We start from the raw sequence: 24,447 nt of genomic DNA, 5'->3' as shown, positions 1-24,447 counted from the left end.
TGTTTGTTCGAACCGCGAAGTGAGTCATTTGTGTGATCAGTGGGTAATAAAAATTTTTTTTTTCGGTTCTCATGATGTTTGTTTGATTGTTTTTGTGACTGCAACAGGTAATAAAGTGAAGAATTGTCTGACTAATGATGTGAGAATACGTTTGAAAAAGATTAATTGATCTTGGAGGAGATTTTATAGCAGTTTTTGTCTGAGGTTTTTGTAGGATTTGCCAAAAAAAAAATTTTTGATATCAAAAGTAGTAAATTTATAAAGAAATTAAATTCTTGTCAACTATTTTTAGTGTTTTTTGAGACGTGGATCTAAAATTAACTTATTTTTAGTAAATTTTTCATATTCATATTTTTTAATAATACAAATTTTTTATTGTCAAAAGGTATAAAATTAAAAGAAAAATTTAAAATATTTATAAAATTGAAAATTTTTAATTAATTTTTATTAAAAATGTATGAAACTTAGGGAATAAATTGAAAAATAAAAAATAATAATTTAATTTTTAATAAATTTCTTAGAAATTAATAATTCTCTTAAAAGAAAGTAATATTAAGTTGAAAATTTTTAATAAATTTTTTAAATAATTTTTTTAAATAATTAAATTATTAATTTTATTTTAAAAATATGAATTTTAAACAAATTAATTTTAAAAAAAATTAAAAATCATGTCAGAATTAATTTTAGTGCAGATACTTATCATAAAGCAGCATTTTTATAAACAAAAATTTCCCTCACGAGACGCTAATTTCTTATTCACGTCAAAAAAAAATTTAAAAAGAGAAATTTGGTTCAAAATTTTTTAATTGTAAAAATAAAAAATTGAAAATTTTATAAAAAAAAATTATTATTTTTTAAAAAAAATTATTGAAATTATTTGAAATTATTATTTTTCTGAAATTTTTATTAGAAATTTTACTTTAACGATGATCATTTCATAAAAAATTACTCAAAATTGCTCATGTTCAGTACTTTTCCACTTGAATCCAAATTTCACGCTCGATGAAACCCAATTGCTCAAACATTTTGTTTTTATCATCAATCAATTGCCAACACTAATAAATCGGTAATTAGCTTCAAAAAAATTCATCACGCCCAATTTCATTAAAATTATTTAAATTTACACTTTTTTTTTATCTCCCGGTTGTTTACAATTCATTAACTTATTAACTACTCATTAGAAAGATCGTAGACAGATATAAAAAAAAATGTTTTTTACTCACATTCGTTATTTAATCCGCCTTGTCTCATATCGTACAAAAATATTCCGTATCTGATAAGAACGTGCAGTGTTTTTATTGTCAGAAGCACAACCTGCGTAAGAAATAAAAACCAATTGAATCAAGTTCACGATGATGCAACAGAAAATTACCTCAGCTGCCATGAAACAGAACGTATTGATGCCAGCGAATAAGCCCACGCAAAAGGCAATCACCATCATGACGCCCGAAATTGTGAGAATGGCGGATAGGAGACCCACGAGACGGAAATGCGACCATCCGGGAGAGGTTGGGGAGAATGTCAGCTAAGAAAAAATATTTTTTTTAGATGAAAATTTAAGAAAATAAAAAGAAAAACTTACATATTCCGAGCGATCCTTGCACAATTGTGACATCAAATGCAAAAATCCCAACACGGAAAACCATGAAACCCAAAGAATTACCTGTGAAATGACATAAAATGAGATTTTGCGTAACGCGATTTTCTCGGTAAAAAAAGAAAAAGATGTTGCGGTTGAGAGAAAAAGAAGAAAAAAAAATCGCTCGTGTCCGACGCATGTCATTAAATGAAGCACTACCATTTGTGTCATCGTCGTCTTATTCGACATTTGATCGAATTAATTCAGTAAGTTGTCGATGCCACACACACGCACGTGACACTCGTCATTACCGTGCCTATTTAATAATTGTAACAAACAATATGTCTAACATCGTCATGCGGTTTCACAATCGATGAGAATGATTGGAATGTGCAAAGTTAGGCTGTTTCAAATTTATTTTTCTTCGATTTTAATTTTTTGAATTAAAATTTTTTTAATGAATTTTCTTATCTAAAACAATTTTTGTTAATTTTAAAATATTTTTTAACATAGAGATTTTAATATAAAAATTTGAAAAAATTAATAAAAATCAAAACTGACAATAAAAAAAAAAATTAGAAATATTTTTAAATAATTTTAAAAAAAAATATAAATAAAAAAAAATAAAATTAACAATCAAAAAATTTAAAAATATATTTTAAATAATTTTTTTACAATTTTTCATTTTAAAAAAATAAAATTAAAAATTACACAGTCCGACATAAAAAATGCCCAACTTTTTGGTATAGCAATTCTTGTAGAGCTACTCAACACGAGTTCAACGCAACCTGCCGTTCCTCTGGGCGACTGGGTTTTCGGAAGTTATGGCCATTTGAATTTTAGAGCAAACGAGCAACGAGCTAGAATGACCCTTCTCACTAAAACTTGAATATCTCTCGAATTTTGCAGTACAAAATCAAAAGTTGACATACTGTTGGAAAGTAGAGACTCTAAGCTTTCCAACGAATATACCCAATCTTATATACGTAGCTGAAATCTGTACGTCAGGGGGGCTTGAAGCTCAAAAAAGATCAAAAACCTCGGATTTTTATCAATTTTGAAGGCAAAAGGGGGGTAAAATCGCTCCAAATGTGGAAGTTTTGTACTTCATTAATGTTATACAGACCAAATGAGCTTTATACTATAAGACCTTATACAATTGGAGAAGAAGACAAGCCCTCCAACTGTATTTTTCTCTAACAAGTATTTATGAACTCCACAATTTCGGCATACAAATGTACAGAGCATGTGCGCCTACATATGTGTGCAAAAAAAAAATTAAAAATTAAAATCAAAACTTCCAAATTTGGAATTTTATTTTGCCTTCAAAATTGATAAAAATCCGAGGTTTTTGATTTTTTTGATTTTTCAAATGACGTACAGTTTTCAGCTAAAATATAAGATTAAATATTTGGAAAGCTTAAAAACTTTCCAACAGTATGTCAACTTTTGATTTTGTACTGCAAAATTCGAGAGATATTCAAGTTTAAGTGAGAAGGGTCATTCTAGCTCGTTGCAAATTCAAATGGCCAACCCAGTCGCCCAGAGGAACGGCAGGTTGCGTTGAACTCGTGTTGAGTAGCTCTACAAGAATTGCTATACCAAAAAGTTGGGCATTTTTTTTGTCGAACTGTGTTATGAAAAAAAAATATTTTTTATTAAATTAATTAAATTTTAAATCTAATATATCGTCAACGTATGAAATTATTTTTTTTTTTTAATTTTTTATTTTTAAAAAAAATAATTATCTAATTTCAAAATAAAATTAATTTAAAATTAAAATTTTTAATTAAATTTTCATTTTATTTAACCCATTTGATAAGAAAGAAACCTAACAGAAAAATCAAAAATAAATTTGAAACAGCCTAATAAATAATTTTTTAGAAATCGATTCGTGTCAAATATTACTTAAAAATTCCTCCAACGAAGGTATGGGGCAAGGTCTAAGGCCATTTAACTTTGAAGTAAGGAACCTTTTTGGATTTTTGCCAATTTTTTTTTGTAATCACGTTGATCACGTGTTATGTGCGCGACATCAGTTATCGATTGGAATGTGCTGTGCACACACAGAATCCATAGAAACGCCGCCGCGTCACTTTCTAGTTGACAGACATGAGTGCTCTCGGTGCGAATGATGACCTACTACGTACCGAACGACGAGAGAGCAATCTACTTGTCACACCTCAAATAAATGAATAATTTTCGTGTAATTACTTACCTCATGTAAATATTGAACACTAACGACGCCAAATAAAAAGATGAATTTGTAGAAAATGAAATTCCATAATTTGTCTTTCATGTGCTGTGGAAGAGAAATTAAGAAAAAAAAAACATTAAAAAATCGTTCGAGTCAGTGATTTGGTTGAAGATTTGAGATAAAAAGTTATGATATATTACGAGATCGGTCGTTTGATGGACAAAATTTGACTTTTTTGGCTTTTTATGAAATAATTTTTGCTTTGCTAATTGGATTATGAGTCATTTTAATGAATTTATTTGTTTAAAAATTCACTTTTTGGTCTTAAGTTAAGTCATAAGTTAATTAAAAACATCAAAAATGATGCCTTTTTGAACAAAAATTAATTCTTCGAATGCTTAACGAACTTTTGAGGACTTAAAATTTTCTCTTGTATCAATTTTTTTTACAAATTCTTGCAACCTTGAAGATCTAAACATTTCTTTTTTGATGATCAAATTAATTTTTAATATTTTATGACGGCTTTCGAGCTTCAAAATTGTTTTTTAATTCATCAAATAATTTGAAAATTCGAAAAATTCTTCAATTTTTAATGTAAAACGTTCAAAAAATGTGTTCTGGGTCAAATTCTTAAAATGTTCATTCGAAAATCTTGAATGTGCATTGGGGCTAATATCAACTGGGGCAAATGTCGAGTCGAGGCCAACTTTTTTTTTCGATTTTTTGTGCGTTTTGACATTTCTCTTAGATTTAGAAGACCAAAATTCAAAAAAATTTTTTTTGTTGGAAAGCCTAGCCTTTCAAATGCAGTTTAAATTACTTTTGGGGGTCTCACAATGACGTTTTGAAATTTGCTTAAATTGGAATTGGAATTGTTGGAAATTTCAATAAGTGAGCGACTCAATACAATTTATTTTTTAGGAATTGTAATATCGTTCCTAAATCGTCATAAATGGTTTAAAATTGTAAACAAACTAAAAATAACTGATTTTTCAAATAATATTCGTTTGACAGCTTCTGTCAAAATTCCAAAAAATTGTCTTTTCAACAATTTCAATCGTTTCAACAAAAATTTTGCTGTTGGAATTTCCAACAATTGTTGAAACGAAATCTCATACAAACTTTTCAACAATTCCAACAATTCAAATTCCAATTCCAACAGTTTCAAAACTCATTGTGAGGACCCCATTTGATCGCTGAACTTAATAAAGTTATCGAAAAATTAGTTTTTCAAAATTTTAAATGTCCTTCTGTGGACAAAACTCGGAAAACTCGATTTTTTTTAAAAAAATTCTTCTTTGATAAAAATTAAAAAAAAAAATAATTCATTGAAAACACTCACCTGCTGTTCTGATATCCGTAATTCACCAAAAACGAGCTTCTGAATGGACTTGCCCATCAGTATTAGGCAACAATACGCCATATTTATGAGAGTCTACAAAGAAAAACAAGACAAAAATCATTAAAATTTTTCATTTCTTTTCTTGTTGCAGTCCAAGACATAATAATAATAGAAGCAATCATAATCAAAACATCGATCGAATTGAATTTATGTCAGCAACCGGATAAAAAAAGAGCTAAAACAACAACAACAACAACCGAATCTTTTCTCTCGTTCACTGTTGTTTTAATGCTTTTGGTCTAGCAGCTAGGCTTGTTTGTTTATCTACCGTGGTGCGAGACGTGTGTGTAGGACGTTCTCTATGTAATTAATCTACTTGCTCATTGAAATTGCACATTTCGATTTTTCTTTTTTTTTCTCTCGGCTTTGGCTGTTCTTGCGGTTTTCAGTCAAAAATAGTTGGAAAATAATCAGATTCGCACGCAATGCTGCACATGACGCCCTGCTTTTTTTCACCGTGTGTAATTGATATGTACGGCAATTTGTATCGAAAATTCGCTAGAAAAGTGGTCATTAAAACATTTTAATCAGTTTTGAAAGTGAATCGTTTACTACTGGCTTCGCTGCGGCGCACATTTTATAAGAATACCAACAATGTGTAATGATAAAATAATAATAAAATTAGCAATTTCCACACACATTCAGTGTTCTTCGTTCGAGCAACATTGCAAAAAAGAGAAGAAAATAAAAATTAAAATCTAGTTTCGAAGAAAAGTGGTTACTCTATAAATAATGATGCTGGTTGATGTACCGTTTTTCCTCGTTGTAGTCGAACACAAAGTAAGCTACTTTGCGCAAAATACATTCTAGTGCAACTTTTTTATTTGCCTGCTTTGGAAATTGCATCGCGAGTAAAGGCGATTTTAGCTCAATGTAGCAGAAAAAACTAACAAGCGGCAGCTGTTGCGATACAGTTTTTGCTTTTTATTTAGAATAAATGGACGATGGTAAGTGTATCGCGAGCGAGCGAGTTGCTTGCAATATATTCAAAAGTGAGACTTATTGTGAATTGGGAGCATAACTGAATAATGAGGCGTTTGAAATTTGCTTGTTAAGAAGTTTTATACTGAGAAAAATTTGCTCCATGGTGGTTTTTTTTAGGGCGTTCGTGCTTGATTTTGATGAAATTTGAAGATTTTTTGGAATTAGTTTTATTAAATTTTATTAATTTTTAAGTTGAAGATTTATTTGAAGATTTTAAATTAATTAAAATATTGTTTTTAAAGGATATTTTGATAAAAAAGGAAAATTAGACGTTAGATGGCGCTTTATGAATAAATTAAAAAGTCGTTTAAAGAGATAAATGTTAAAATTTTAGAATAAGATTTAATAAAAAGATTTAAATTACATTTTTTTAATTAATTTATCCAATCGAAAATTCAATTATTTATGCGAAAAAGATGCTAGATGGCGCTTTATGAAAAAAATTTAAAAGTCTTTCAAACTATCAAAAGTTAAGGTTTTTGTATTAAGATTTAATTTAATAAATTGAAACTACAATTTTAATTGATTTTTACAACTCTTTGATTAAAAAATTAACAAATCAAACAAAAACAACGCTAGATGGCGCTTTTTAAATTTTAAAGAATTAATAATTGGAACTCTAGATCTCACTTTATAAATTTTAAAAATAAATTTTATTACGTTTCAGGTCTTTCATAAAAATTTGGCAATAGATGGCGCTTTATAAATATATATAAAGGTCTTTTGAGACACATGTTTATGAAATTTACGTAGAAATATTCGAGCAAGGCATTCAAAAATACCTTTTTTTGGTTTTAAAATGATCTTTCTAATAAATTTCACGAATTTAGACATAAAAATGACGCTAGATGGCGCTTTTAAACTTTACAAGTAAATATTTTTGTTGAATTTCCTTTTTTTTTAGAAAAAATAGAATGATTTTGTTCTTTTTTTATTGCAAATTTAATAAAATAATGAAAATTTTACTTTTCGGCAATTTTTTTGAAAATACGCTTTCAAATCCTCCATTTTTAGTCTCATTCTTAAAAGTTTTTCTTCCATTTACAACATAATTGTACTTATCTATACTGCCGCTACAAAACAAAGACTTACTTCAAACAACAGAGAAACAAAAGCCTTCCTTGTTTTTCTACTTTTTATGTTTTTTTCTTCTTCTGTACAAAAAAAATCACGAGCAACATTAAAACAAGAGCACTCGATCTGCATGCACAATAAAACACCTTCATCTTATATCACAATATCGCAATAAAGCAATAACCTGTTCGCACATCTCTTAAAGGAAAATTTTACATTTTACTCTAAAAGCCTTATTACTGATAAATGCTTTTACCGCACATTTCTGCCTCAAAAAGTAAAGTATGTTGGTCAATTTTTCTTCTTCATCATTTTCGCTTTTGCATCATCTTCATTTCTAAAAAAAAAATGAGAAACAAACTGAACGAGAATTGATAATGATGATGAGTAGGTCGTCGTAAAACGCTTGTAAATATTACACTTTGCGATGCAATAAATTATTTATTATTGATTAAATAAGAAGACGAGGAAGATGAGAGAAGAAGAACGAAGAAAATAAAGGCACAGACGACATTTTTCACCCACTAAACTGGATTTTTTTTTTTTGAACCAGACATCTCCATAGTTTGTCATCTGCTTCACCTAAATACCGATGAAATGCATGTCAAGTGAATTTTTACTTTTTTTTTGTGTGTAAATTATAGAGAATAAGTAATTCAAAACGTGACCTTATTAGTCAATTATTCCAGTCTGGACAAGAAAAAAAAATACGAAAACGCTCAAAAAATAAATAGAAAAACGTGCTTTGGTAAAATTATGCAGGTCAAACACATTTTTGACGGTTTTAAAAAAATATAAAAATAAAAAAATTTTTTTTTTTTAGATTTTTTGTCTCTTATTTATTGATTGTTTCATTTTTATTTTCTTAATATTAAATTTATTTAGAATTTTTGTTGCATTCATACTGATTCTTTTTCAATAATTCACTTAAAAATTATTTTTTTCTTATTTCTAATTTTTTTCTTTAATAAATTAAATTTTTCTTTATTTAAAGACCCATTTTTATAGAACATTCACCAAGGAAAATAATTTTTTTCACAAAAAAAAAAATTGGGAAAAAAGCTAAAATTTAAATAAATTATTTTTTTTTAATTCTAATTTAATTATAATTTTTTTCAAAAAATATTTTTTTTTGGTCCAAGTAATTTTTGGGAATAAATTTTCTGTCTAAAAATATTTTCTTTTTTTTTGCGGGAGTCTTAACTATAAATATTTCTACTCTCAGTCAAAAAAATTAAAAGTTTCAAGCAAAAATAAATTAATAAATAATAAAAATTTCGTTCTATCGACTAATAGTTTAAATTTTTCATGTCTTAATTTTTTTTTATTGCTTGCATCCCATTTCTCGTACCCTAAAAAGTCTCATTGTCATCCACGATCCGAAGGCATTTGGACTAATACTGTGTTGTTGTTGCTGTTTTATCATCGTTTCATTGAGCATTTGCAAGCGATAGAGCAAGCATCCGACAAAGAGCACCGCGATCAATGTCGCGAGCGTGGCAGCACTGAAAATCATGCAAAAGCTCAAAAGTGGCATGCAAACGCCCGACACGAATTCCTCGTAAATTTGTCCCTGGAACACCGTCAACGGCTCCTGCTTCGTTTCCTGATTGAAAGCCAAGTCATTTTCCGAAATGACGTCATACATGCCCGAAACCCCGACATCCGCTTCTCGTTTGGCGCGTCCAATGTGCACAGTACTGCCTCGTTTATTATCCGTTTTGTCATTGAAGAATTTCATGGAACGCGGTCCAGCAACAAGTGGCGGCGGAACACCCATCCGATCTTGTTTCGGTCCGGGATGCTGGAGATGTCGCGGTCCATTCGGAAAGCCATTATCGAAGAGATTGATCCGATTTTGCTTCTTCAGTGGCGGCAAATTGTTCACTGGCGGCAGATTTTCACGCGTCATATTGGGCTCTTTCTTGGATATCCGCCCGATTTTCTGTTCGGGCACCGCATGATGGATGATGTCGTCGTACAACATGTCCATATCGGGAATTCGTTGCTCCATCGAGTCATAAGCCATGTTCTCGGGCGGGAAATTCGTGTCTTTTCGTTCGAGCAAGTTATGTTCGTGTCCGCCGGAACTCAATTGACAGTGATCCAAACAGCCATGACGACAAATCTCGACTTTGCATTTGATGTGAACACTCAAGGCATCGGGAAACTTGAAAGCATGGAAGAAAGCATAAGTCAAAACGGAGGCACGTTCATCGGGAGCGCGCGCTTTGAGGAATTTCGAAATCATCTTGGGTCGCAGAACGCATCCAAATTCATCGGTGAGCTTAATTATGTGTCCGGCGCCGTCGGAAGCCACGCAGGATTTCACGCGCATGTCAAATTCCCCCTTGAAATCGTTAATTGCGACAACGAGTGTCAAAGTCGAGCCAAGCGGAACAATTCCGTTCACTGGAGGAGCCCAGGGACCCTTTCCATGTTGAATTTCCATCCAACAATCGACATTGTCGCCGCGGAAATCCAGCTGAATGACATCCAAGTCGGCAATTACCATGGGCGGCTTCGATGCTGTTTTCTCGTAGTCGTTGAACCATTCGCAACGGAGACGCTTTGCTTCGTCCCACACCTCGAGCAAGTCCTTGTCGTACTGCACAACGACGGTATTTTCGTAAAATTGTCCGTTTAGGTCGGGTTTGGTGCCGCAACGACTGTACGAGATGCGGAACGAGAAAAAGGTCTTGCCTGTGGAGGGCGGAACGTAAACGCATCGTGGGTCGCTATGTTGTCCCTTGGAGCTGACAATGCCTTCGAAGGGCGCCGAAAACGATAAATGGACATCCATGTGGTCTTTGCCGCACATTACTTCCAACGAGACGATGTTCGGCATGCCATTGGGACGCTCGATGGGCCACATTTCGTTGCCCGAGGCAGCAGCTTGCGAATCGCCTGGCGGCGGCGGCGGAGGAGGCTTCGGCTTGCCACCGAATGTGGTGCCGATGAGGACCGTGAGAAACAAAACCATAAATTTAAACATTTTGGTGCGGTTGGAGATAAATCACGTTCTGTTTTTATTTTATTTTATTTATTTATTTTTTTTTTAGAGCAAGTCTTTTTTTTGACGTCGTTTACGTTGTTATCACTCTTTTTTTTTCATCCAACGTACAGAAATTTTTATATTATTTACTACTTTCTCTTGTAATAATTATTTCAATTTCTTCTTTTTCACATGCTTGCCTTAACAAGTGGTAATGTTCAATCACATCCACTGACTCATGTGTATAAAAAATTATTTAACTGTACATTTCGTTCTTATTTTTAATTTTTTCTTTTATTTTTTTTCCAGAATTTTTCTTCACTTGATCATTCCTCAGGAGGAATTTTTTTTCTGATAAGAATTTATTATTTTTTTTTTTTCAGAAAAAATTTTCGAGCTCGCGAAAAAAGTCCAAACGATCGAAACAAAAGTACGCACACGACTGAAACTCTTTCTCTTGCGTCGCTGCCTGCAACATGCGAGCCAAAGAAAAATTTTCAGTTCATTACAAGTAAAGACCGTTTATTAAGTAAGGCAAACAACAAGACGAAAAGCAGCAAAAAAGAAACCCAGAAATAAACGATACCGAAGGGGGTTAACGGTTTCTTTCTCTTTCTTCGTCTTATTTCATTTCCGTACCCACCGTGCGACTCATACGGAAGTCAGCACCGAGAAATTGCGGAGAAAGAAGCAGAAGAAGAAGAAGTTGGAGGAGAAAAATTTCTTTCTCCTAAAAAAATAATTTAAGAATTGCCATTTATGGGTTTTTAGTTTTAAGCCGGTTGCGCATGTCACGAGCCGACAACGACGACGGCGACGCAGTAGTAGGTCAGTGTTGTGCGGTGAAATAAAAAAGTGGGGTAGGCCGGACAATGAAGTAGTATGAGTAGCAGATGAGTAAGACACAAAGGTCAATGTCATTATTGTGCGAGTGCAGAGATCATTGTTAAGTGATTAGTTGGTTAATGATCGTTAAAAGGTCAATTAAGCAGCAATTAATAAGCCGGTGATGCAGTTGAAATGATGGATTGAGCGGGTTTTTCTAATGGATCTGAGAAACAAGGCTTGAAACAAATTTTTAATTTTTAAAAATGGATTTAATATTTTAAGAAATGAATTTTTCTTTTGTTTTTTTTTTCAAAAAATTTAAAATTCATTTTTAAAAATTTAAAGACATTTGAAGTTTTATTTAAACAATTTTGAAGAAATTTTACACAGAAAAAAAATAAATTTTTGATAAATTTAAAATTTCAAAATAATTTTAATTATTAAATTAAATTATTAAATTTATTAAAATAAATTATTTTAGCAAAATTAATGTAATTTTGATTTCTATGTTGTTAGGCTTTATTTATTTTTTTAAAGTAAAAATCATTTTTTTAATGAAAATGAATTTTGAAAAAAAAAACAGAAAAATTTTCATACAAAATGACAAATTTTTTCAAAAATTAAATATTTTTTATTTATTTTTTTAAATTTAAAATTTTAAAAATTTCAAAAATTAATTTATTAAAAATTAAAGAAAAAAAAATTCATAAAAATTAACTTTATTTGAAAAATAAATTCAGAAAATTTTGTACAAAAAAAATTAAAATTTTGATTTCTATGTTGTTTAATTACGAAAGAAATTTTTCATTAAAAATTATTTTTTAAATTTAAAACTTTTTTGATAAAAAAAATATTTAAAAACATCTTGAAAAATTTGAACTTCAAAAACTGGCAAGAAAAATTTTTGAAATTTTTTTTTTTTGCCCCATTGGATTTTTGAAAATTTTAAAATAATATTCTTTATTTTTTTTTTCATTTTTTGCGTGCTTTGAAATTTTTAAATTTCAAAGACCAAAAAAAAAAAATATTTTTTTTGTTGAAAATGATTTTGAATCACTTTTGAACTTTTTTCAAAATAAATAAAAAAATTATTTTAATCAAGCTGAACTTGGCCAAAAATTGAAAAATTAGTTTTCCCAAATTTTGAAATGTCCTCCTCTGTGGACAAAACCGGGAAAGGAATAAAAATCTTGAATTTTAGGTTGAATTTAAGAGTACTTTTCTTTTTTATTTAAAAAAAAAAATAAATGAAAATATTTTAAAAAACTATGTAAATAAATAAAAAAATTTTAACTTTAAAAATTTTACTTAAAAAATTAAACGAAAATTTGCTTCCCAGAACAATCTTAAGTACTTAAGTATAAAATTATTTTTATTTTATTTTATTTTATTATTTTATTTTTTTCAAAAAATTATGTTCTAAATGAAGTTTCATAAAAAAAATTATTTTTTAAAATCCTGTAATGAAAAAAAACAATTTTAATCACTCTAGAAGTCGAAAATATAAGAATTTCCCATAAAAACGCTTTAATGGCAAAAAAATTGAGAAAAACTGCAAAAATTAAAAAAAAAACTCACAGACAGACATCTCCATTGATAAGAATTTCTAACAAAACGCAATCCACTCCGCTCTTTAAGAAACTTTGGTGGGAGAAATCCCCACTTTTTCTCGCCAAACGACACACACTCAAGCACCCATCTCTCCAGTTGTGCACATAAAAGCAATAAAAACTCATCATAATCGCACACAAAACGAAACAAAAACGAGGCCAAATTTGTTACTTCTTTGCGTTGCTCGTTGATGTTGCGACGACGACGACGATGATGAGCTGAGCACACACGGATAATTTGTATGAATCTTGTCTACCAACCTGTCTGTGGCCAAAAATTAGATCAACTTGCATCTCTCGTCTAACACTCGCTGCGCTAAATTCATTTTGATGTCAATGAGAAACAAGTGTGTGAGCAAGAAGTGAGTGTGGAATGCACTTTTTTTTTCGTTGACGTCGCGTTTCGTCGTCGTCGTTTCAAGATGAATGCAATAAAGTGCACACATTGTGATCTTTCTTTCTTTTTTTTCTTTTCTTTCATTAACACACAAAAATTACATGAGAAAGTTTAACACAAAAATTCGATCGATGAATTGTGATTGCATGAGTCATAAATGTGACTTGAGAGATTAAGCTTCAAATTAATATTTTTAAACTTTTTGTCCCTTTTTTGTAAAAAAAAAAGTTTTAAATTTCATTAAAAAAATTTGTTTTTAGACTGTTTTTATATAAATTTTTAATAAAATTTTCAAAAATTATCAATAAATATTCTATTGACATCCAAATTTTTTTCTGAATTTCATTAAAAAAATCCAAAAATAACTTAAAATTTTTTTCCATAAATAATTTTAAAAAAAATTCTTTAAAAAAAATAAATAACAAAAAAGATAACAAAAAATTTAAAAAAATTGAAGAAATTTTTTCATATTAAATTATTGAATTTAAAAAATTTTTAAATATTTTTTAGAATGAAATTTAAATTGAATTTAGAACATTACAAGTGATAATTAAAATTCATAATTAAATATTTATTTTTAATTTTCACTTGTAATGTTTTAAATTTAAGTTTAAATTTTTAAAAATATTTAAAAAAAATATTTTTAAATTAATTATAAATTAATTAATAATTTGAATTAATTATTAATATTTCAATAATTTTCAATAATTTATTTTAAACAATTAATGAAATAATTTTGCTTTAATTAATTAATATTTTTAAAAAAATTAAATTCAATAATTAATATGAAAAAATTTCTACATAATTTTTTTATAAATTTTTTAGTAATTTTGTTTTGGGACAAAAAGTTTTAAAAAAATTTACCCACAAATAAAAAAAAATAAAAAAAAACATTACTCACCCAAATGCAAACCGGTTCCGACATCATAAACGCCAAGATATCCTTGAACCGTGTCCTGATACTGCGATCGGCATGCGTTTGTTGCGGCGCCACCATTTCCTCCAGCTCCTCGTCGCCATTCTGATTTTTCGACTGAATCGCCGCTAAAATTGTTTCTTGCAAATTGTTGAAATTCTCCATAATTGTCTCCTTCTCGTTGATCTCGTCCTGCATGGAGAGGATTTCCTCCAAACTACTGTCACCATTTTGACTCGGAAAGAGCGTCGCGTTTGTATCGAGTTTCCAGTTTGGGTCGCTCGTCACACTGATGGCATAGTAGAAGCAACTGCTCACAAGCAAGACACTGATCGACGTGTATAACTTGAGATTCGGCAGAGGTACGGAACTGTTTAGCACAATTGGCATGTTCTTAATTTTTTTTAAATCACTTTTACTTTTTAATTTTTTTTATGTCTTTTTTTGTATCTAATCACTAAAATATTCGGATTTTCTGCTAAGACACATTAAAATTTGATGATGTCTCGACGTCTTCTACCTCTTCATTTGGTGAATCTATAAGAGAGACAACAACCGTTTTATTAAAATTCGTTTCAAAATAGACACAAAACAAGAAAAAAATCGCAAAACAAAAGAAAGAAGACGAAAAAAAAAGAGTTTACCGCACTATTCAAATTTATATTCATAATCGAGCAAATTCTCAAGGTCACGCATTCGATTTTCGGCCAAAAAGGCAAACTTGTACTGGTCACTTTCGTGCATAAGTATCAAAATTGTCAAACCCAAACACATGATGATGCAGGACAGGGCACGATCAAACACTTGCGCGGATTCGTCGTCCTCACAGCACATTTGCATGATTTCTTCACGTAATTATTTTTTTGTACTTTCAATATTTTTTTGTTTCATTCGTTCTTTTTTTTCGATTTTGTCACCGCAAGAGATCGACCCAAACTAGTCTCTTGGGTAGAATTGCAAAATTTTTTTCGACTTCCTCGTCGTCGAACGTCGATCGTCGTCTTCTACTTCTGGTTTCAAGTTGCTCAATTTGTTTGTAGTTTTTATTTATGATTATATTTTTATAACTATTTCCAGTATGTACTGAGAACACGTTGCCGTTACAGAGGTGTGACTTTTTTTTTTTTTGTTTTGGTGACTTAACTTGTTTTGATTTTAAATCCAAATAATTTGTTTTTTTTTTCGTGAACGGCCAAAGATCTTTTTCTTTCGTTTTAGTGAACCGGTTTCGAGCAAATTTTAAGCAAATGACGGAAAAATACACAAATGAAGATGGGCCGTGTGTGATTGACACGAGGAAAAAACGTGATGTGAGCGCTTTTTTGTTACTGCGTGAAGTTTAGACGACTTTTAGATGGCAAGAAGGAACAAGTTTTTGAAGGAGATTTTTTAAAATGCAGGAATGCAAATCGCAAATTCTTTGATTTTGTGGATTTGGGATGTCACTGAACTCATAAGATGAAGATTCGATTTTATGTTTTTTTGCTAATTTTTGTTATTTTAAAAAATTTTAAAGATTTTTTTTTTCGTTGTAAAGTTATAAATTTTTTTTTATAAAATTTAGGCCGCTCCAAATGAAAATCAAAAATAAAGTCCGATGCCCCATTTTAAAAGTCGAAAATCCAATGGGGCAAAAAAAAAAGTTAAAAATTTTATCAAAAATGGCCGTTTTTAGGTGTATTTTCATAATTTTTCAAGATTTTTTAGAAATTTTTTTAAAAAGTTTTAAATTTTTAATAATTTTTGTTTAAAAAATCGTAATTTAACATAAATTTTATTATTTAAATTTTTTTTTACAAAATTACTGAATTTATTTTTCAAATTTTTTTGACAGTTATTTTTTTTTCTTTAATTTTTAATATGAAATATTCTGAAATCTATTTTAAATTAGCAAATTTCAAAAAAGATAATTAAAAAAAAATAAATAAAAAATATTTAACACCCAAAAAAAGTTAAAAATTTTGTCATTTTGTATGAAAATAGTATTTCAAATTTTTTTTTTAAAAAGGCCTTATTGAAAATTTTACATTTTTCACGTAATTATTTTAAAAAATATAAATTCATTGCAAAATTAATAAAATTGAAAATTATTTTTAACATCTATTTGACATTTTTTTTTAAATAAAAAGAAGTAAAGTAATAAAAATATTTTTTTTTTTTAATTTTTTAAAAGTTTTTGTTTAAAATATTTAAAATAATTAAAATATTAAAATTTTCACTTTTTGGATGCTCAATATTATTTACTTCTTAAAGTGTCAAAAATAAAAATTATTTTTTTTTTTAATTTAATTGACCATAAATTCACTTTTTAATAATATTTTACTAATTTTAATAAAAAAATCATTTTTTAATTTTTTTTTCACTTTAATTATTATTTTAATTTAATAAATTTATTTAACTTTATTTTTACGATTTTGTTGAAAATAATTGACCTTATTGAATTTTATTCTTTTATTTTTCTGATTTTTAAAATATAAAAAAAATAATTAATTTTCATAATTTTTGAATATTCTTTTTTTTGTTTCACAGACCGATAGAAAAACCACTGTGGAGCTTATTTTTTTTTCTTTTTTAAAACGCGCTTCACTCATTTAGCACCAAAAAAAATTAGTAATTTACCCTCACCAACTAAGCATTTTTTTTCAGTAATTCGAGTGATTACTTGCTGTGAATAGCACTCGAAGCACAAATTGTCTATTGTTCGGTTTTCAGGTGTCAAGGCTTTACGTCAATAATTTTTTTTCTTTTCATAGAAATAAATAAAAAATCTTTAAATCTAATTAAACGAAACATGCTTCACGTTTTTTTCATGGTACTTTTTTTGATCAGTTCTTTGATTGGTCATGAGAATTTTGTTCACTTTTGGACTGTCCGTGAACTTTCTGGACGTTCTTTCGATATGCTAACCACGCTTCATTACCACGTTGCTCAATTCATTAACACTTTTCGTTGTTTTTAGGTTAAAAGTTATAAAATTTTTCGCTATTTTTATTTTTTTTTATAAAAATTATTTCTAATCACTCACTAACTCGTAGCTTAACACGAAACAACAATTGAAGGTCATATCACGCAAATTGCCGGCAGCCGTTTTTTTTCTATTTATTATTTGCTTGTTAACTGATGGATGAGATGTTGTGTCGATTAATTGTTTTTTTTTTCTCACATGCGCTACAGAATGTTGTAATATTCGTTTCGCATGTCTTTCAGTATCTGACTTCGCCAGGTTGTCTCCTCCTTGGTCACGTTAATGTTGAGATGGCACACGCTGCTGAGCCAGATGATCAAAATTAGTGTCGCGGATTTCCGGAGGAAGTCGCGCGGAAGAGGAATTAGTCGTGCGAAATTTATCGACAAGACACCGACGAGCGACGGCATTTTTTGCTTTTAATTCATTTTTGCGAAATTTCAAATTAATTTTCTTTAATTTTTTTTTTGCGCAGATAATTAAGCTGGCGCTAAGCTAAGCCACAACTAAACCGCGATCCGCTAAATAAATAGTCTGAAGGCGCGAGCTACAAAAAGTACACTGACATTCTACGACGAGGCATGAGCCATACCGCAATTTCAAATGGTGAGCTAGTTGCGCGTTGCTTGCCGTCAAGGTACTGTTCAATGCGATTTTTAGTTCGTGTACGCGTTTGGTGGTGGTAATGCTGCAAAAGAAGAACTTTGCTGTACGACGACGTGCGAGAGTCGAAAGAGTTGTACGGCGGTGTGGAAAGACAAAGAATTGTTTCTTCTTTTTTTAAGACTTTTTTTTTAAATTGTGAAAAATTGTGTTTCACGCAATGGTTTGAGAGCCAAATTTCTGCGAAACATGAAAAATTTTAAATTTTCGTCAAATGTTTTTTTTTTAATAATTTTCAATTTTTATTAAGAATTTTAAATAAAATTGAAAAAAGGACACGAAACTGACAAAAAATTATGACTTTATTAAGTAACAGTATCTTTAATTTTATGATTTTATTTTTTTAGAAAAAAAAATATGTTCAATAATTTAATAATATTAAAAATATTAAATTTAAAAAAAATTATTTTTTTTTATTAATTTATAAAAACATTTAATTTTTTTATAAAATTTTGAAATTAAAATAATTGTAATTAATTAATTAAAAATTGTAAATATTTTTTTTTTTTTTAATTTATAAAATTAAAATTATTTTTTTTTTATTATAGTTCTCTATAGTTCGAATAGTTTTAAAATTTCAAAAAATTTTATCTAGCAAAATGTCAAAAAAAAATGTTTTGATAAGAAATTATTTGAAAAATTTTTACAAAATTAAAATCAAATAAAATTTAGTATTAAATTTAAAAATTTGAAATAAATAAAAATATAATTTAATTATTTATATTTTAAATTTTAAATAAAAATTTGAGTTTAATTCAGACTTGAAAAAAAATTTAGAAAAAAAAAGTTTTTAGAGTAAATTTTTCATTTTTAAAAATATATTGAATTTTGTCAAAATATTTTTTTTATAATTAAATTAAATTTAATTTTATTTAAATTAAAAATTATTTAAAAAAGAATCGAAAATACGAAAAAAATTAAAATTTTTAATAATAATTTCTTCAAAACAAAAAAATTTGGATTTATATTTTTTATATATTTATATTTTTTTTTACAGGTTGCGAAACACAAAATTGCTACATTTTATATTTCATGAACTCAAGTAGTTGCTGTTAACAATTACGAGCGCAAATGAGACAAGTTTTCAAATATTTCTGTGGGTTCTTCACCTCTTTTGCGCGACTGCATTGAGTAATTTGACGCGAAATCACCTGTTTGAATATCCTTGGTACACTTCTCTTTTTGGTTTTTGTGCCATGTAATTGACGTAGTGACTAAGACAAACTCCCGGAAGAACCTTGAACGGCGTTCTGATTGGTGATTTTACATCATTTTCTGCTTTTAATTCCAACTGATCTGACGAATTTGTTCTTTTTTCGTGTCTTTTTTTCAGTAAATCTTTCAGCAACTGGTTAATAATTAAATTTATTATTCGACGACGACGGCGCGCACGGTGAACGTACTCAGATGGCGTCAGAATTCAAACTGGATCGTACTTTGTGCGAGAAACCAGACCACATAATAGTCTAAGTTGATCTCATTTTTTTTGTTCGCGCACATTTGATGTTTGGTTGCTTTTTTTGCAATATGCCTACAAAGTTGATGTTAGCAAAAGGTGTGGTTTTTGCTGTCAAGAGTCGTTCGCTTGGAATTTGTCAACGACCGCTAATGAACTGTCGAGAGCTTTTAATGACTCATAAACTTGAATAAAATTAAGTTCTGTGGTTTTTACTGCCGATCTCTGTCACGTTAATGGAAATTTCATAAACTCGATGGGAAATTTTTTTTTGCCAGTCATACTCGGTGTCGCTCATTAATTAATTTTTAATTTAAATTGCAAAAATTCTTAAAAGCCGGTTTGGAGACTTGTAGAATTTTATGACTTAATTTTTTGGCCTCTTTGGTAAGTTTCCATGACGAAAAAAAAAAATAAGTTGTTAGCGTTACAAATTTCAGGTAGCAATGCGAGCTTTTGCCTATCTTGATTACCATTTTTAGTTCAGTTTCAATGCAAAACTGCATTCAACTTTGAAAAAGTAATCTTGAATGTCATTGATATATTCATAAGCGGCGCATTTAGCTACGTGAACAATAGACTGCTTTGTATTCGCGGTGCGTTGTTACAGTTTCTAGACAGCTGCTTGACCCTCGTAATGTATCAAAAAGTTGCAAGTATTTGTTTGGTCATTGTTCTCAGAAGTGACATTGGAAAAATATTTTTTTTTTTAAATAAGAAAAATAGATTTAAGCGGATTTTACTTAAAGGGATTAATTTAATTTCGGTTAATTTGAATAAATTCCTTTGTTTTAGATTTTTTAGGCAAATATTCAGCAATTTTTTATAATTTATCAATTTTTTAAAGATTTTTATTAATTAAAATTAATTTTAAATAAAATCATAAATTAATTCAATTTTATTTAAATAAATAATTTTATTTTTTTATTGATATTTTTTAAACTTATTTATTTAAATTATAAATTTAAAAAAAAATATTAAATTAAATTTTTTAAATAAATTATATTTAAAATATTAGTTATTTAAATACAAATGAATTAATTAAATAAAATTAGATTTGCAAAAATTTTAAATGAATAATTAATTCATTCAACATAAAAAAATATTAAATTAAAAAAAATTAATCGTTTCAAATAAAAAAAATTAATTTAATTTGGCTTAAAAATTAATTAATTAATTTTTAATTAAAAATTCAGTAATTTGAAAAATAATTTAAATAGATTATAATTTTATCAATTAAATTATATTTAAATAAATTTTAATTTTATTAAAAAAAATTAAATTTAAATAAATTTTTAGTTATTATCGAGGTTATTATCAAGAAATTTAATTTAAATTTAAAAATTAATTTTTTATTTATTTTTTTTAAATTAATAAATTATTTTCAAATTAATTTAAGAAAGAAAATAACTTCTACTCATTTTTGCGTAATTCTTTGTAAAATTCTAAAAAAATCTCTTTTTTAAAATTCATATTGCAATTTCTCTAGAATTCTTAACGATTTCTGATTGAAACCGCGATTCAAGCGGATCTCACGCATCACTTTTTCTACGAAACGCGCTCAAAAACCTGCCCATGTACGAGTAGGTGAGTGTTTTATGGTACATAAAAATAAAAAATAGCTAACAAAAACAAAAGACCAGCTCCGCCAAACAATGACGACAGCCACAACGGATACACGTACACTTGTTTAAATATATTATTACCGGTTATGGGAGAACAACATTCGATATTTTTTTCTCAAATATTTTTATGTTTCGCCTTTTAGTTCATGTTCTTGCTGCGTTTTGTGTTGTCGCATTTTAATCGCTGCAAAATAAGCCTTTTTTCGGCCTTTTTTGCTATTATGGACTCATCTTCCAAAGCCAAGTTGAAGTATTTCTACTGTAAGTTCTTCTTGAAAAATTTCTAAAAAAAAATTTAATAACTTGAGAATTTTTTCAGCTAATGTCACAAATTCCATCACGCCACCGTCGATGAAGCCATCCTACCAACATTTTTGTGACTCATGCGATTGTGCTGACGCGCGAAGCAAACGAGTTGACACAAATCGGTACATGGCAGCTGCCGTTGATCGTTTCAAGCAGAATAATTTCGTGAAAAAGATTAAAAATAAAATTAAATCGTGATTTAACTGCGATGGAAAAAATTCAAGTTTAATAAATTTTATTTTTTTTTTAGTGAAAGGAATATTCTTTTTACATTAAAAGCCGTAAAAAAAATATTATATAAATGTCGTTTAAATGTGTGACCATGACCAGAAACCAAAACAACAACAACAACAACTATTTATTTTGTGATATTTGAACAAAAAAATTCTTTCAAATCAAGAAAACTTGCCGGAGGTAAAAAAAATCGTCTAGAAAAGTCATCTATCAATTTTCTGCTGGAATTCCGGAAGTCAGCGAACCAAAACTAGATTTTTTAAATATAATTGAATGTCTATGTCACAATTATCGAAGTACTTAATTAATTTCCTTGTTGTTTGTTAGATTGATCGCAAAGCTGTTTTATCGCTACAAAGCAACATTTTATGGGGACGAACTCGCCTACCGTGCGGTATGAAGTGTGAAATGGGTTTAAAGTGTTGTGAAAGGCACGAAAAAAAAATAAGGTGCTCGAATTTGCATGATTTGGTGACCTTGTGTGATGTTAAATTCAGCAATCAACGATGATTTTGGCGAGTTTAGGTACTAAAAGTTTAAAGTTTTATCGGTCAAATTGGTAAAATTGTGATTCACTCGAGGTCTTTCAACTCGATTCAAAATATTGATATCTAATTTTTTTTTAGAAATTTTATTTTTTTCAAATCTAAATATTAGTTAAAATTGTAATTTTTGAGATAAATTTCGTTTAATTTTTAATAAATTAAATTTTTTTTTATAATTTTGCATTTTTTGTCAATTTTCTAAAATTTTCTTCACAATTAATTTATTATTACTTAAATATTTTGGCAATAATTTTTTCACTTGCTGACTTCCATAAAAATGGATGACAATGCAAAATTGTCTTTTAAACAAAATTTGAAGAACAAGAATGGAAAATATTAGTGACAAGTGAGAAACTTGTCGAACGTGTTCTGATTTACAAATTAAAACTATGTTAGAATTTTTTGCAAAAAAAAAAATAAATGATTAGGACCTCTCTAAAATACAAAATTCTGATCAAAGTCTCTATTTCTTTAGTAGAATTTGAAAAAAATCAAATTTATTTTTTTTTTTAAAAATAACAAAAACGGGGTGAAAATTATCCTAAAAAACTGGAAAGTGCACCAAAAATTGTTTAAATTTTTAAAAAATTGATTTAATTAATAAGAAAATTAAAATTAATTAAATTAAACATTTTTTAAGTAAAACCTTCGTAAAATCTAATTTAATAAGAACAAACCTTTCAAAAAAATAAAATAAATTTTGATTTTGTGGCTTAAATATTGTTACTCTAAATTTAATTTATAATTATTTTAAATATTAATTTATTTTTAAAATTATTTCAAATTTTAATTTATTTTTAATATTATTTTAAATTTTAATTTAATTTTAATTTTTTTCAAAAAAAAAATTTTTTTCTAAATAAATAATATTCTTCACAATTTTTTTACGATTTTTTGAATATTAAAATATATCTAAAAATTTTTATTTAAAATCCTCATTAAATTATTTCGCCCAAAATAAATTAGAAAAATTTTTAATAAAATTGATTGCATTTTATCAATCAATTTCGCCCGCTTTTTCTCCAAAAAATCTCGCAAACGACTAATTTTAAAAAAATACCGTTAAAAAAATAAAAAACCGGCTAAAAATGCCTTTAAAAAAAATAAAAACTCATTTCCTCGTTCTACTAATCCAGATGACTAATTTCTTAAATCGCATTAAAAACCGCAATTCACGTGATATTTTCCCCTTTAATTACATTTACTGAGTCTTTTAATTTTTAACAAATAAACAATGTTCAAGCGAGACATTCTAAAAGATATTTATTTAAAAAAAACATTAAAAACATCTATCGTAGTTGTTAAGAACGTCAAGGCCGCAAAATCTAAACTCGGAAATGTAAATATTTACGCTAATTTTCACTTTGGATGATAAAGCGGTTGTTCGCCAGGCGGGTAATGATGAGGTAGGTACATGATAATTGTGCGTCAATAACAAGCGTCTTCCATATTTGCAACGTGAACGAAATCAATTCTATGTTAATTAATTGCGAATAACTGTTTTTATTATTATTTACTACCTTGCTCGTGTTTGTAGTTCGTAGCAAGTCATGTGTATAAACGCTCGCTAATTTTTTTCTGTATCAAGTCGTCGATCTGTTTGAAAAAAAATAAATTCGCGATGCACGGGCTTCGATGCGGCGTATAAATATAACTTTGAACGACTATTAATAAACATTTTCTTTTACATGTCTACGACGACGACTTACTGCCGTACACACTTCATTCATAACAAATACATATTTTATTTCCACCAAGGTCAAGATGGTACAACAACCACGTCGTAGTAGCGGAGTTTATTCAAATTTCGTTTGAATATTAATGATTTTCGTGATAATTCGACACAAAACTCCAGCGAAATTAGCATAAAAGGGTTTCACAATGCACTCGTAGTCGTTATTGAGGTGACTTTCTCGCGTGAATTTGGGTAACTAATGCATCAAAACAACATCGCGTATCGCCAACTGGCACTGATTTACTGCATTTTACGAACAAGTGACGAGAAACTCTTTTTTTTTGTAGGTCGATTTTACCGAAAAATTTACTTGCCTCTGGTTCGTGTGGAAAATCCGGAAAATTCAGGTAATTTTTTTTCTTTGTTTTGTCGTCGAATGACAATTAAAAGCTTGTTCTCGCCTTTATTTATTTATTTAATGATTATTTGCACCGAGAACTGTCACACATATGTTTGTGTTTCTTTTTCTCTCTTTCTGGTTTCGTTGAACTTTTTAAGTTTATTTTTTTTCGTCTTCTTTTTTGATAATAACAAAAAAATTACACAACACACAAACTCGCGAGTACTTTTTCGAAGCGAATACGATAATTTTCTTTGATTTTTCCGAGAGATCGCAACAAAATTATCAGAGATTTTGACGCGTTCCAGCGATTTTTAATAGAGTATTGCGTTGACACCTTCTCCGCCGATGCGAACAAATAATACTCGAATCGTACTTTTTTTTTCATATGTTTGATGTTCATTTACTTTAGGGCAGCCAGATATCTACGATTTTTGGTAGAGCAGAATAATTAATTAACAGATATGATGAATTTGAATGATTTTGACATGGGAAAGTCATCGTTTTTTATTTTAGAAATTTTATTACAATTTTCAAAGTGCAAAAATTTCTAAAAATGCACTAAAAAGCTCCAAAAGCGGTCTGAGACGAATAAA

At 28.5% G+C, this 24,447-nt stretch overlaps 2 protein-coding genes across 3 annotated transcripts in view; both read right to left on the bottom strand.

The window, feature by feature from the left end:
- The window catches only part of LOC134830779 (E3 ubiquitin-protein ligase AMFR-like), a 28,247-nt gene extending 4,038 nt beyond the window's left edge, over nucleotides 1–24,209 (bottom strand). The window contains exons 1-7 of one of the 2 annotated variants that reach the window (XM_063844357.1): nucleotides 23,826–24,209; nucleotides 13,968–14,519; nucleotides 5,119–5,211; nucleotides 3,798–3,881; nucleotides 1,583–1,663; nucleotides 1,373–1,525; nucleotides 1,224–1,314 (exon numbers count right to left, since the gene is read on the bottom strand). In XM_063844357.1, the coding sequence (XP_063700427.1) occupies nucleotides 1,224–1,314; nucleotides 1,373–1,525; nucleotides 1,583–1,663; nucleotides 3,798–3,881; nucleotides 5,119–5,211; nucleotides 13,968–14,372 (907 nt within the window). In that variant the 5' untranslated portion in view covers nucleotides 14,373–14,519; nucleotides 23,826–24,209. The remainder of the gene's footprint in view (nucleotides 1–1,223; nucleotides 1,315–1,372; nucleotides 1,526–1,582; nucleotides 1,664–3,797; nucleotides 3,882–5,118; nucleotides 5,212–13,967; nucleotides 14,520–23,825) is intronic. The other variant, XM_063844358.1, reaches the window with a different exon arrangement.
- Nucleotides 8,543–10,231, bottom strand: LOC134832383 (uncharacterized). Its single transcript, XM_063846386.1, is given in 1 exon segment — nucleotides 8,543–10,231. A coding segment is annotated over 1 exon segment (1,689 nt).
- Nucleotides 24,210–24,447: the final 238 nt, after the last annotated feature.

The sequence above is a fragment of the Culicoides brevitarsis genome, chromosome 2 (assembly GCF_036172545.1).
Source record: "Culicoides brevitarsis isolate CSIRO-B50_1 chromosome 2, AGI_CSIRO_Cbre_v1, whole genome shotgun sequence".
In the NCBI taxonomy this organism is placed as follows: Eukaryota; Metazoa; Arthropoda; class Insecta; order Diptera; family Ceratopogonidae; genus Culicoides; species Culicoides brevitarsis.
The sequence above is the reverse complement of the archived record's forward strand: the minus strand, read 5'-3'. Positions and strand labels throughout refer to the sequence as shown.